The sequence below is a fragment of the Antechinus flavipes genome, chromosome 1 (assembly GCF_016432865.1).
Source record: "Antechinus flavipes isolate AdamAnt ecotype Samford, QLD, Australia chromosome 1, AdamAnt_v2, whole genome shotgun sequence".
In the NCBI taxonomy this organism is placed as follows: Eukaryota; Metazoa; Chordata; class Mammalia; order Dasyuromorphia; family Dasyuridae; genus Antechinus; species Antechinus flavipes.
In genome coordinates, this window is record NC_067398.1 from 705,758,529 (window position 1) to 705,773,486 (window position 14,958).

Sequence of the window (14,958 nt, forward strand, 5' to 3'; positions counted from 1 at the left end):
AAAACCCCAGTTACTGTTTGTTCGTTTTCAAATGAATGGCTATCTAGCCATTCCCAAAACATATCTGATAAAGTTAACTTTTTTTAAACCCAAGTACATCACATTTATCCTCAATGAATTTCACCTGATTAGATTCAGCCTAACACTATACTTGTCAAGATCTGTTTGCTTCCTAATTCTGTTACACACTGTTAGCAAAGACCTTGCTTGAATATTACCCCTAGACACCTTGTGCACGTGCCTATGGGAAAATCACTTAGGAGAGAGTTAGACCAACAGGTCTTCTCCAGCTTCATTTTTTTTTTTAATTAAAGCTTTTTATTTATAAAACATAGGCATGGGTAATTTTTTAACACTCCCCCTTGCAAAGTCTTCTGTTACAAATTTTCCCCTCCTTTTCCCCACCCCCTTCCCTAGATGGCAGGTAGTCCAATACATGTTAAATGTGTTAAAATTTGTTAAATCCAATATATATGTATACATATTTATACAGTTATCTTGCTGCATAAGAAAAATCGGATCAAGAAGGAAAAAAACTGGGAAAGAAAACAAAATGCAAGCAAACATCAATTAAAAGAGTGAAAATGCTATATTGTGGTTCACACTCAGTTCCCACGGTCCTCTCTTTGGGTATAGATGGCCGTCTTCATCACTGAACAATTGGAATTGATATGAATCATCTCATTGTTCTTCTCCAACTTTAAATGTTTGATCCTATTCTTTCTAGATCTATGACTGCTGCAAATCTGATGAGCATACATACCACCTTTGTCTTTGATTACCACTCAGGTCCCTGATTTAAACATTAAACAACATAGGGTCAAAAAGCCCTGAAGATCTTTGTCTCCACTGAAGACATCCTTGCAATGTTGACATGGCATCATTAACCTTATGAGTCCAGAAATTCCACCACTTCTGACTCTATCTGATTGTATCATCTTCTGATCGATGTCACTTCATTTTCTCTACTAGAAAAGCAGGAGATGCTTTTTCAAAAAGTTTGCTAAAGATTTAGGTAAACTATGCCCATGGCATTCCCTTTATCTATTAGTTTAGTAATCCTGTCAAATAAGGAAGTAAGAGTCCCTCTGATCTGTTCTTGAAACCATGTAATCGCCATTTACCCATCTAGATGTTTGTAAACCATCCTTAATGATCTGTTCTAGAATTTTTCCAGGAATTGAACTCAAGCTCACTGGCCTATAATTTAGAGCTATGTTCTCTGTTCTCTATTTAAACATTTGAGACAATTTCCTTTCTTCAACCTTGTGATACTGCTCTTATTTTCCAAGCTCTTTCACTTGAGCTGAAATGTAATAGAGTCTGTTTTAACCCTTTATTTTAACTCTGTATTATTTTTATGTTTCCCAAGTGTGTTTCTTGTAAATAACATATAATTTGGATTCTGGTTTCTAATCCATTCTGTTAACTTCTGTTTTGTGGGCAAGTTCATTCCATTCACATTAACAATTATGAATGCTAACCGTGTATTTCTTTTCAACCTATTTTCTGATGTTTTTCCTTCTTTTTTCTCTGTTCCTTCTTTAAGAATATGTTTTGATTCTGATTAATGCCTCCCTTAATACACCCTTCTCTTCTCTTTGTCACTTTCCCTTAACCCCTTTAATTCCTATAACCCTGTAAAGTGAGATGCAAGGAGGGGGATGAAGCAATTGGGGTTAAGTGACTTGCCCAGGGTCACACAGCTAGGAAGTGTTAAGTATCTGGGGCCAAATTTGAACTCAAGTCCTTCTGACTTCAGGGCCACTGCACCATTTACCTGCCCTGATATATTTCTCTACTCAGCTATGTGTATGCATATTTTTCCCTTTCTTTATCTTGTTCAATTAAAGATGAGGTTCAATGTCTTCTGCTCCTTTCCCACTATCCCCAACTTGTGTATCTAAGCTTCTGCTTTACACCCCATTTATGTGATAATTTCCCTCCATTTTCCCTCTTCCTTTCCACATTCTACCAGTATGTTCCTCTTCCCTGCCCTTTCCATTTTTCTGAAATCACCAAAACATAACAGAATCACTCCTAGGCCCTCTGTCTAATTAGAATACTTCTACAACAATTTTCAGAGGATGAAATTGAAACTATTACCACTCATATGAAAGTGTTCCAAATCATTATTGATCAGAGAAATGCAAATTAAGACAACTCTGAGATATCACTACACACCTGTCAGATTGGCTAAGATGACAGGAAAAAATAATGATGAATGTTGGAGGGGATGTGGGAAAACAGGGACACTGATACATTGTTGGTGGAATTGTGAACACATCCAGCCATTCTGGAGAGCAATCTGGAATTATGCCCAAAAAATTATCAAATTGTGCATACCCTTTGATCCAGCAGTGTTTCTATTGGGCTTATATCCCAAAGAAATACTAAAGAAGGGAAAGGGACCTGTATGTGCCAAAATGTTTGTAGCAGCCCTATTTGTAGTGGCTAGAAACTGGAAAATGAATGGATGCCCATCCATTGGAGAATGGCTGGGTAAATTGTGGTATATGAATGTTATGGAATATTATTGTTCTGAAAGGAATGACCAGCAGGATGAATACAGAGAGGCTTGGAGAGACCTACATGGACTGATGCTGAGTGAAATGAGCAGAACCAGGAGATCATTATACACTTCGACAATGATATTGTATGAGGACATATTTTGATGGAAGTGGATTTCTTTGACAAAGAGACCTAACTGAGTTTCAATTGATAAATGACGGACAAAAGCAGCTACACCCAAAGAAAGAACACTGGGAAACAAATGTGAACTATCTGCATTTTTGTTTTTCTTCCCGGGTTATTTATACCTTCTGAATCCAATTCTCCCTATGCAACAAGAGAACTGTTCGGTTCTGCAAACATATATTGTATCTAGGATATACTGCAACATATCCAACATATAAAGGACTGCTTGCCATCTAGGGGAGGGGGTGGAGGGAGGGAGGGGAAAAAAATCGGAACAGAAACGAGTGCAAGGGATAATGTAAAAAAAATTACCCTGGCATGGATTCTGTCAATATAAAGTAATTATTAAATAAAAATTAAAAAAAAAAAAAAGAATAAATGAAAAAAAATAGAATACTTCTACGACATTTAAGGTTCTAAATAGTGTAAATTTATTTTACACTAAATAGTGTAAATTAACTACTCATGCATGTTTGGCTTTTCATGATTCTCTTGATACCTGTCAAATTATATATTTACTTCTGGTTTCTTCATCAGGAATATTCAGAAGTCTATTTTCTTAAATATCCATTCTCCTCCTGAAGAATTATACTGTTTTGCTAAGGCTATTCTAAAAGGCCTAGATCTTTGGTCTTTTGTAATATCATATTCTAAGATCGTCACCCTTTTGGAGCATTGGATCCTAAATCTTATGTGATTTGACTCCTTTGTACCTGAATTCTTTATTTCTATTTCCAGTATTTTCCCTTCTGTGAGAACTGGGCTTTTGCTTTAATATTCCTGGGAGTTTTTATTTTGAAGTTTCTTTCAGGAGGCCACTGATGGATTCTTTCAATTTTTACTTTATCATCTGGTTCTAAGATTTTTGGGCAGTTTTCTTTTATGATTTCATGAAATATGATGTCTAGTTCTTTTTTGCTTATGTGTTTCAGTTCCAATGATTCTTAAATTATCTCTCTCCAATCTGTTTTTCACATCAGTTGTTTTTCCTACAAGACATTCTACAGCTTCTTTTCTTCTAGATTTTGACTTTGTCTTATTATTTTTTGATGTTTTATAGTCATTAGTTTCCAATTGGTCACTTCTAATTTTCAGAGTTATTTTCTTTATTATGGTTTCCTACCACTTTTTCAAAACTTTTACTTCTCATTTCATATTTTTCTTCCCTAGCTCTTACTTTTTTCCCCACTTTTTCCTCTATCACTTTCATTCAATTTTTTAACTCTTGCTTTTTAACTCCTCCAGGAACTTACATTTGGCTTCTGTTCAATATGCATTTTTCTTTGAGGTTTTGCTTACAGAAATGTTCAATCATTCTTGTTATTTGTGCCATGAGCTTCTTTGTTGTCTTAATTGTTCTATGTGGTGAGACTTTTTTGTTTGCTCATTCTTCTCACTTCTTAACTTTGGTCTTTACATTAGTACAAGGCTCTGCACACACTTTGGGGGAGGAGGAAGGATATGACCTAAGTCTGTTCTCTTTGGTCCTTATATTGCTTTCAAGGTCAGGCTAGAAGTCTGCAAGCTTTTAATGCTCCTAACGTAGTGTGATCTACCATGAAAATTCTGTTCACTTTCCTTCTTGTCTAAGCTCTACAAATTCCTGAAAGATTCAGGTCTGTAGACTTGTCCTTGAGAGTTTCTGTAGACTGTTATTGGTCTCAGTCACTATTAGTTCATTGAGAAGTTCTGTGGTTCAAAGCAGGTGAACTTCCTGCTCTGCTATGGTCTGGAACTCCAACCCTGTTTATTAGAATAAACATCCCCTTGATGTTTATAGATATGAGGGGATAGAATAAACAGGTTTACATGCTGGACTAAAAGCTAAAGAAGTGGGTTCACAGCCATTCAACATTTCTGCTACTTGTTCCTTGCTCAGAGCAAGTACAGAGCTAAAGACAATGCTTGTGACGGCTTCCTTCCGTTCTAGATCTATGGCCTAGAACTGGGGAGAAAGCAACAGAGCTAGCTGCCAGGTATCCACGTACCCGGCATTAGCTCAAGGATCCCCATGGATCTTTCTGCTTGATACTTCCTGCCCTAATATCTCAGCCCTCTTTGGTTCTTGGGTGTAGGGATACTTCTGCCACCTACTCTCTCTTGGTCAGACCCTCATCCCTAGGATCCACAGACTTTTTCTATCTCACTAAGCCACCTGAGGCTGGAAAAATGATTCACTTGTTCTTAGCTTTCCCAATCAGAATTCAATTTGGTCTCACTTTCTAGATCATTGTAGGAAAAGTTTGGTAAGAAGTAGGCTGTACAGCTTCCTCTCACTCCTCCATCTTGGCTCTACCTCCTTCCATGTCCTTTCAAATTTCATTGCTGATTATAATATGTGATTGCAAAACCATTGTCAATCTACTCAATAATCACATACTATTGTAAAAAAAAATCTATATACTAGTAAAATATGTTAATGCATATGATGTCTAAGAGCACTTTTGACAAATTCAGATTTGGCATATTTCTTTGCCAAAAAGAGATTAGATGGAAATTCTTATTACAAAATCACATCTAATTTGAGATGCCACATTTTAAGAGTATTTGACAAAAAAAAAAAAAAGGAAAAAGACAACCAAAGTAAATTAAAAGTTTTTAAAGTAACATTCTGCATATACAAGTTCTTAATTTCTATTTTATTTAATTATTTTTTTAAGTTCGCATTAGTATGAATAAGAGAGTTGATGAGTAACTAATGTCCTCCTATGAGTTTGTTTGTTGAAGACAAGAAAAAATGGTGTGAAAACACAAGAGGTTTATGACAGGCGTGTAGAATTGCCTGACATTAAAAGCTGGCATCCATAAAACAATGGCAATGTGCAATTCTTGTTTCCTGTTTTTCTTTGCTGTTGTTGTTTTACATCAGACAACTATTTGAGAGACTAAATGAAAGAAAAAAAGCATTTAAAAGGCTTTTTAATCCTCCTAAAATGTGGTAAGCATCACAAATAAATGAGACCCATTTGTGAGATGCATTAACTCCAGTCCACTAAAGTACCTTTTTGTATTGATCATCATGGAGTAGGAAAAAAAATGTCTAAACCTATCCCATGTAAATCTCAGGACATTTTAATCAGACCAAAGTTTGGAGACAGTTTTAGAGCTGTTAATGTAAGTATCAGTTATTATAGTGCCATATACATAAAGGAACATAAACAAATGTTGTTTGATGATGACAATAAATCTGTTCAGAACTATGCCAGGACTACAATGAGCATTCAATAAATATTAAGTCAAACATTTTCAATTTCATCATCTAAACAGTATTTCTGGTTACCAAGCTTTTACCACCAACAAAAAGGATTTACGTGACTAATGGTACACTGTACTAGGAGATAAACAAAAGAAATAGAAGAACTAGTCATTAACATCTTTTTGGTTAAAATTTAAGCCATTGATATGGTCACATTAATGACCTCAAGCCATAAAAATAAGACAAACTTCTATATGAACAAAGACAAAGATATATCACACAAAGACCACAGGAAAAGCAATGAAGATAAATACATAACTGGATAAAGATCAAAGAAAGTGGTCGTAGAGGTTTCATGTCCAGACTAGACAAAGCTAGAAGATAGAGCAAATTATTGTGTTCACTGCAAAAGCCTTCATGAAGATGATGAAATTTCAGCTGTGCTTCAAGTGATAAAGAAAAGAGAAGACTGAGAAATCTAGGGTAAAAAAAAAATATATTCCATTCTTAGGATACCATTTTAGCGAAGCCTCAGAAATTGGGTTGAGACATGGGAGACCAAAGAAAGGACAAAGAGATATGCCTAAAATGAATATGGGACAAGAAAGACAGTAGGAAATGATGAGGAAACTGAAATAATCTCAGCTACACCGGTAAAAGATAAATCTGCATTTGTTCTCAAGAATAGAAAGCCATAGCAAAGAACATTCAAAAAGTGCAAGGATACAACTACCAGAAAGCAGTTTGCTGTAAAATGGTTTTAGATTGTGTCTTTTACCTTACTCCACAAAATAATTCCAAATAGGTAAATATATAAAAAATAATAAATATATATCACTCACAATTAGGGAAAAATCTACAACTAGATAAAGGATAGAAGACAATGAAGAATGAAGTTAGCACAATGAAGAAGACAATAGAAGAAATAGCAAAATGATTATATAAAATTTAAATTTTTTCATATATTATAAAACTAACACAGACAATCAAAAGGTAATGTACTTGGGAAAATGTCTTTGCAAAAAATAAGTCTGATAAAAATGTGATATCTAAGAATGTTTAGTGAAGACATAAAATTAAGAATTATTCCCCAGTAAAAAAGCAGCCAATGAAGTTGGCTAAAAACATGCAAACTATTAACCACCTGAAAAGATATTCAAAAATCAGAAAAAAAAAATTTTGACTGAGTTATCACTATACAAAAATCAAGTGATCTAAGATGCTAAAAGGAAAGAAAGTTCATCATGGGAGCAGTTGTAGAAAAGCAAGCCTAATCATTCACTGTTGATGGAAAGAGCTATGAATTAGTTCAATCACTCTAAAAAACAACTTAGAATTACTGAAGATACTAAATTATTCCTACCCCCAGATCCAATGAGTCTTCTATTGGAAAATATATTCCAAGAAGATAACCAATAAAAAAGTAAAATCCATATATACAAAAATATTCCTAGCAGCTATATTGGTAAGAATAAAAAGCTGAAAACAAAAAATGCACCCAGCAACTGAGGAATGGTTGACAAAATATGCCCTAAGGAATGATGAATATGAAAAATTCAAGGAATAGAAGACTTACATGAAGTACTAGAAAGAAACAAAAGAACAACATACAAGGATAGCAATGTAAATAAAACCAAAATGGAGAGACAACAAAACTGGTCAAATACAAAGTCAAAAGCATTTTGTCATTTTGTCAAAGTTAAGAGAAACATTCTTCCTTTCTGTTAAGAACTGATGCTTTTGGGGAGAAGAAGAGAAAAACTGCTTCATACTGGGCTTGGTTAGGTTATTTGTTGGGAGGTATTTTTTGTGTCAAAATGAAATGTGGAAAACAAAGAAAAGAACTTCCGAGCTTTAATGAAATGAAATAGCACAATCAAAGCCACCAAATCATTTCAGCTGGGGTGGCAAAGATACACTGCAAAGTACTGGTGCTGAAAATCTGGTGTAATAGTTCAGGCAAGAAATAACAAGCTCCAATACTAAGATAGGCGTGATACAGAAAAAATTACAAACAAGAAATACTATACCAAAAAAAAAGTGTCCAAATTAAACAGTTAATTCAAGATAGAAATGAGTCAGAAAAACTTTGAATGTTATTGATTTAAAATATTGAATGAATGGACAATGACACTGAAAATGAAGTTGGCTATAAAGAAAATTAAGGCAACTTTGATGAAAAGTTTCTTCTTTGTCAAGGTCAACAAAATTGCTCATTTGAGATATGTATAAGACATGGATCTTCATGGGACTGAGATAAGAGAGTAAGTTAAAGAGTTGACAGAAAATTTTATGTAATATCCAGGTATAGATAATTGAATCAATAAAAGTAAACTATGGAACAAGATGACTTGTCAATGGGAAAAAGACTGATATGAACATTAAACAAGACAGTAGAAACTAAGAAAAAATGAGTCAAGCTAAATCCATTTTGAAATAGGCAAATAACTGAATGAAAAATCATTCTATCTCATTATTTATTAAAAGACTCATAAAAGGATGTCAGGAACCCATTTATATACTCTGATGGACAAGTCTGAACAATATCTTCAGAGTAACTAAACATGGAGCTACTAATCCATATATAAGATCCCTGCCAGAATATATTGATTTAGTTTTTAAATATATCATCTATGTGTTACTTATTTTTATTTTTTTCACTAAATGTTTTCCAGTTATATTTTAATCTAATTCTGGTCTGCCCAGGAATGTTGTTGCCACTGGCTATGTTTCTGATATCAAGGACTTTTGTTTCCTAGGCATATCTCATAAGATTTGAGAAATTTGTATTTGAGAAATCAGTCCTAGGTTCTCTGTCACTTATGGATTCTAGCACATTCTTACTTTAGTATTACTTTTTTTTAAATGTCTTCTTTTTGTATAGCTGTAATGATACAGAATCAAGTCAAAATCCAGTCAACAATTGCAAGAGATTTTAGAGGTCATTTGATGAAAGCTAGGTGACACATTAGTGGGCACAGGGTCAGGAAGACATGATTTCACATCTGGTCTCAGACCCTTCCTGACTGACAAGACTGACATAACAGAAAAAACACTGCAAACAGACTACTAAAGTTATTCAGATAATTAATCCCTGTTGGAATCTTTACAAACATCAACTCTTGAGTAACACTAGGATTCCAACAAATCCCTGTATACTAAATGATTTAAGTGAAAATAATTTAGTTGAATTATACTGTTAATATGCTGATTGTTTCTAAGCGATTAAGGAATGATGCTAAACAATACAATACTAAAATTAAAAAATCTGATCCAAGCTTTTAGCAGGAAAATAAAAAATAAACTATACAGCAAGTATGCAATTTATATCATTTGTAGATGGAAATGTTTGAATGGAAAGTTACATACAATCAAAGTGGATTGCAACTAGAAACCATCAAGTTTTTGCTTCATGATGAATTAATAGTGAAAGAAGCTCATGACCTCCCAAAAGCCACTATTCAGATGTTTCATCAAAATACTGCTCCATTCAGACACAATCTTTTTTGATCTATGATTTTATGATTTCTTACTTTAGACCTTAACATAAACGCATTGATAACATGCTTACCTTGCCAGCTAAAAAGAAATGCTATCCATTTTGTCATAGATTATTTATTTACAATATGGGACAAAAATTACAGTGGCCAAAATTCTGAAATCATATAACAATGATCTAGAAACAAGTGACCATAATGACTCTTAATTAGGCAGGTTTCAGAAATCATCATTATACTTCAACAACAATACTATATGATGATCAATTCTGATGGACCTGGCCATCTTCAGCAAGGAGAAGAACCAAATCAGTTCTAATGGAGCAGTAATGAACTAAACCAACTACACCCAGCAAAAGAATTCTGGGAGATGACTAAGAACCATTACATTGAATTCACAATCCCTCTATTTTTGCCCGCCTGCATTTTTAATTTCCTTCACAGGCTAATTGTACAATATTTCAGAGTCCGATTCTTTTCATACAGCAAAATAACGGTTTGGACATGTATACCTATTTTGTATTTAATTTATACTTTAACATATTTAAGTATCCTGCAATCTCGGGGAGAGAGTGGTGGGAAGGAGAGGAAAAATTGGAACAAAAGGTTTGGCAATTGTCAATGCTGAAAATTACTCATGCATATAACTTGTAAATAAAAAGCTATTGAAAATTAAAAAAAAAAAAAAAAAGAAATCATCATTATAAAATTGTGGTATGCCATTCCACCTCCTGCAGATTCTGCATGATTTTAGGATTTCTCTTTGTAGAAGCCTGAGGATAATGAGAACAAAGCTCTTTCACCACTAACTAGAGACACTAATCACAGGCAAGTCAATCCCCCTTTCTGGAGTTCACATTCTTCCTCTGTAAAATGAAGGGACTGGCTTAAAGGATCTTGAAGGCTCCTTCCAGGAGTGAACGTCTATGAATGATTCTTCAATTTTTATGGGTTGGTGTTTTTTTTTGTTTGTTTGTTTGTTTGTTTTTGGCATAGAAGGATAAATGAGCAAATACCATCAGCTGTTTATCAGAGATGAAGCCTGTCAAACAGAAGACCACAAAGACACCCACACACATGCAGGCACGTGCGACACAGTCCCTTCCAATTTTATCACTATATGATCCTAAAGTAATAGGTGGGATAAAGTTCAGTTGACATGTAAAAACTAAGTTTTCATGACTGGTCCTGTCCTTCGCCAACTTTTTTTGATGTCATTTTTACTCAATTAAAGCTATGATATTATTCTTCTCTATGTTCTTAAAAGGCAAACCATTTATCTTTGTAATTTATGCCATATTCTCTCAGCCAGAACGAGTTCAGAAAATCTCACTTCACTGATATTTAGTAATGCCTGAATCTGAAATTTAATGAAACCAATTCTACTTACAATTACGAATGTTATTCCAATCAATTTTTGAGAAAAATGGATGGCAACAAAGACCCTCATAATTCAGCCTTTCTTTCGGTCCACACAGCAGACTCTGAATCAGATCAAGAAATTCACTGCTAACTTTGGGGCTTTCTGGGAACTTCAGAAACCGCTGTTTTCAAAGGAAAAAAAGTATTAGTAATGATGATTCTATTTACCTTGACCTTACATTAAGTTAGTACCTTTCATTCATTCATAACTCATTCACAATTTTATGTAAGAAATAGATGCTCTGCAACATTCATTTCATAATGGAACAAACAGCTTCCTTCCCAAAATAAATGACCTCTTCACATCACCAATTTTTTTAAACTCAATATTGATAATCACATGAGGACATCTTCTCAAAAATGATTCAAGAATAGCTTTGGCAAAACTCTGACATATCAGAATAATTATACCTTCTGAAAGAATGGATGTCCTCTGGAATGAATCAAACATTCAAAAGACTTTCTAATGTTAACTATATTTTCTCTTTCTCAGGTAAAATGCTAAAATGTATTGCAAGTAATTATTTACCTGAAAATTCATGATATTATTAAAAGTTTTTGCTGTGGTCCCCTCAGTAAAAGGTGATCTTCCATAAACCATTTCATAAGCAATGACTCCCAATGACCACCAATCACATTCAGGTCCATAGAAGCCCTTTCCATCTCCATTCATCACTGTCAGGACTTCTGGTGCCATGTAATCAGGTGTCCCAATAGGAAGTTTAGAGTTCACCTAACAAAATAATTTTTTAAAATTAGTATAAATTATCTATTCTTGATGGAGTCATGAACCAATTCAACTATTCTGGAGAACAATTTGGAACTACATCCAAAGAGTTAAAAAAATGTATACCCTTTGACAGAGCAATACCACTACTAGGCCCATACCTTAAAGAGATCAAAGAAAAGGGAAAAGGATCTATTTGTGCAAAAATATTTATAGCCAGTCTCTTTTCAGTAGTAAAGAATTGAAAACCAAGGAAATGCCCATAAAGAATGGTTGAATAAGTTGTGGCATATGATTATGATGAAATGCTACTGTGCTATAAGAAATGATGAGCGAGATGGTTTCAGAAAACCTGGGAAAATTTAAATGAACTAATACAGAGTGAAGTGAGCAGAAGTAGGAGATCATTATACACAGTAATAGCAATATTTTAAAGATATCAGCTGGGAAAAACTTAGCTACTTTGATCAAGACAGCTCTAAAAAAAACTCTTGATGAAAACTACTATCCACTTTCCAGAGAGAGAATTGGTGAATTTTGAATGTAGATTGAAAAATTTTTCTAATTTTATTTTTCTTGGTCTTTATTTTCTTTTATAGCATTCTAACATGGAAATGATTTGGACTTCATATGCTTACCTCCATAAGAAGTAGGGGTGGGACAAGAAGGGAATGAATTTGGGACGCAAAATCATACTAAATGTAAGTTTAAAAAATTGTTATATGTAACTAGGAGATAGTTAACAAAATAAATATATCATTTTTAAAATTAATGGCCATCTCATAATCATCTGTTAAAAAAAAAAAAAACCAGGAATCTAATTTGTCTGTTATTTTCCTGAGATTATACTCCCTAACCAAATTCTTCTTTCAGTTTATATGTAGTCAAAAAATACAAATTCATTTTTTAAATTAATATTCAAAATTATGTCAAGACAAATAAAATCATAATGCATCTCAACAAAGATTTTTTTGGTTAATCTGTACCACAACTTCACTCCAGTCATGCCATTATCATAGTAATAGGAGCAAACAGTGATTTTAAAATGTCAAAATGCTTTATGTGCATGATCTCTGGTGGTGAGGATACAGAATTCTGAGATCCTGGGAAGGAAGCAGTAGGATTATCATTGTACCTATCTCCAAATGAGGAAACTAGACTCAAGACAAGTAGAGTGATTTGGCCAGTGCATTTTAAACCCCGGTCTTGCTGTCCCAAGAGCAATAACCTCCTTTCTCCTTCATCATGCTGCCTCTCAAGAAACAATGGGTATCTTATCAGACACAATATCAGTGATATGACTGAACTTCTCATCTTATTTATTAAAACAAATGATCTCAAACTATCAAGGCAGAGCTGAATGATCAATCTCCACATATTATCGACAAACTGACAAGCCACTTGGCACATATTCTGTCAGCAGGATTTGAAAATTGCATAAAAGAAAAGTGATATCATCATTTTCAATATTCCCACTCAGTTGCTCACATTATCAATCACAAACAACAATAAAGACCAACACACACAAAGATAACATTTGCTAAAGTCAAAACTGTACAGTCAGAGAAGTATCTCCTCAGATTCCTTTCTTTAACTTCTCTCTACAGCATTTAATATCTTCTGGCTCTAAGCCCCACCCTTTATCAAACCAAGAAAGGGGTCTGACATGACTGATACAATTCACTGACTGACCGCACATGCATGTCATTCAATGATACTTCAATCAGGCAGTTTGCATTTTAATCCTTTGATTAGCAGGTTTTGTGCCCTACTAAAAGATGTTCAGAGATCAACAAGTAAGTCTTCGCACATATTGTTATTATGTACAAACTGATTTAAAGACAAGAAAAAGTATCATACTATACTATTTAAAAATCTGGTCCTAAAGGCAAATAGTCATTTAGGAAGTGTCTTTACCCAAGCAGCCTCCAACCTGATTATGGTATCTAGTTTGGACTACTGGCCTATTCCCAGAAAGCACAAAAAGCAAAGGAGATATGAGTTAATGTTTCTTTCAAGATGCTGAGTCTGCTCAACTAGGAGACAGGTCGATCTGGATTCAATGGCAAATTCTACCCCTCTTAACTTCCTCAGAAGGCAGACCATTCTTCCATAACCCAGAGACATGAAAGAAATCCAGCAGAGCCCAATTTGAAGAGTGTTTACTATGGATTGTTGGGTCCTCCACTGCTCCTATTCATAGATGATATCACACTATATTTTCTTTGTCCAGTAATCAGCAAGCAGAAGCTGTACTGAAGCAACTGAACCACATTCTTATCAACACTCCGGCTATAGATGAAACCAGAAGGCATGACGAAGTCATTGCTAAATAAAAAGACAGCTTGTAGATTCTCCTTGGAGAAGCAAAGATAGGAATGGGCAAAAGATATTTTAGCCAATGCCCAAAGAAATAAGAAACGTCATTTCATTGGATTCTTGATCACACCATTTTCATAGTGTTCACAATGAGCATAAAGAAACAGATCATCAGGAACATCACTGCAGTTTATGTGCCAACACATCTACTATAAAGAATGACATCAGAGAGAAGTCCTACAAAAAACCTGACAAGATACCCCAAACTAAGTTCACAGGTACCTTGAGCAGGGAGGGAAAGAAGGACAGAAGGAGAGAGAAAGGTAGGGAGGAAAGAAGAAAGGAAGGAACGGAGGGAAGGAGGGAGGGAGGAAAGAAGGAAGGGAGGAAGAAAAGAAAGGGAGGGAGAAAGAAAAGGAAGGAGGGAGGGAGAGAAGGACTATACAATTTCTGACATGGATCAAAATTTTTGCAGGGCAAGCACTGCACAAGGTGTTGTTATTGGTCCTTCATTCTCTAGGAGCATCAGGGAGGTGAAGCCATGACATGCAAGTGAATTGAATTTTAAGTGAGAGAGGGTTAGGCAAGGTCACCTATCTCACTTTCCCCTCCAGAGCTGTCTAGGTCTAAAGATCAGGTACAGATCAGGACAACTGGAGATGGCCCTGGATGCTAGGAGACCTTAGGCATTTTTAAGCTAAGGTTTTCAACAGGTCTCAGTTTAACTGACCTGTGTTAAGAGCTGGCTTTGATGTCTCAGGAAAAGGATTGGCTGCATGGCTTTAGCAGAAGCTTTTTCCTGCTAATTGAGATGTTAAACACGTGTCTGCTCACCTATGGACTAGACTAGATCCCATCTGTGATCTCACCCAGCCCAGAGGCTTTCCCTGCCTAGAATGATCATCCTCCAATGACCCTGCAGAACTATGGAAGTTCCATCATCCCACCTCCCCCTATTGCTTGCAATCTTCTGCTATCTCCTTCCATGTTTTTTAATCTGTCATCATATTAAGTTTATTTTAAATTTCAAAAATAAAATTTTATTCATCTTTTGCTTTCATATTATCTACTGAGAGAAATGATTATTAAACAATTATTGG

General features: G+C 34.8%; 1 protein-coding gene across 6 annotated transcripts in view; it reads right to left on the reverse strand.

Annotated features, from left to right (window-relative positions):
• Positions 1-14,958, reverse strand: part of CIT (citron rho-interacting serine/threonine kinase) — a 149,546-nt gene that overhangs the window by 103,479 nt on the left and 31,109 nt on the right. For all 6 annotated transcript variants that reach the window (XM_051972904.1, XM_051972907.1, XM_051972908.1 and 3 more), the window contains exons 8-9: positions 11,342-11,545; positions 10,781-10,934 (exon numbers count right to left, since the gene is read on the reverse strand). In XM_051972904.1, the coding sequence (XP_051828864.1) occupies positions 10,781-10,934; positions 11,342-11,545 (358 nt within the window). The remainder of the gene's footprint in view (positions 1-10,780; positions 10,935-11,341; positions 11,546-14,958) is intronic.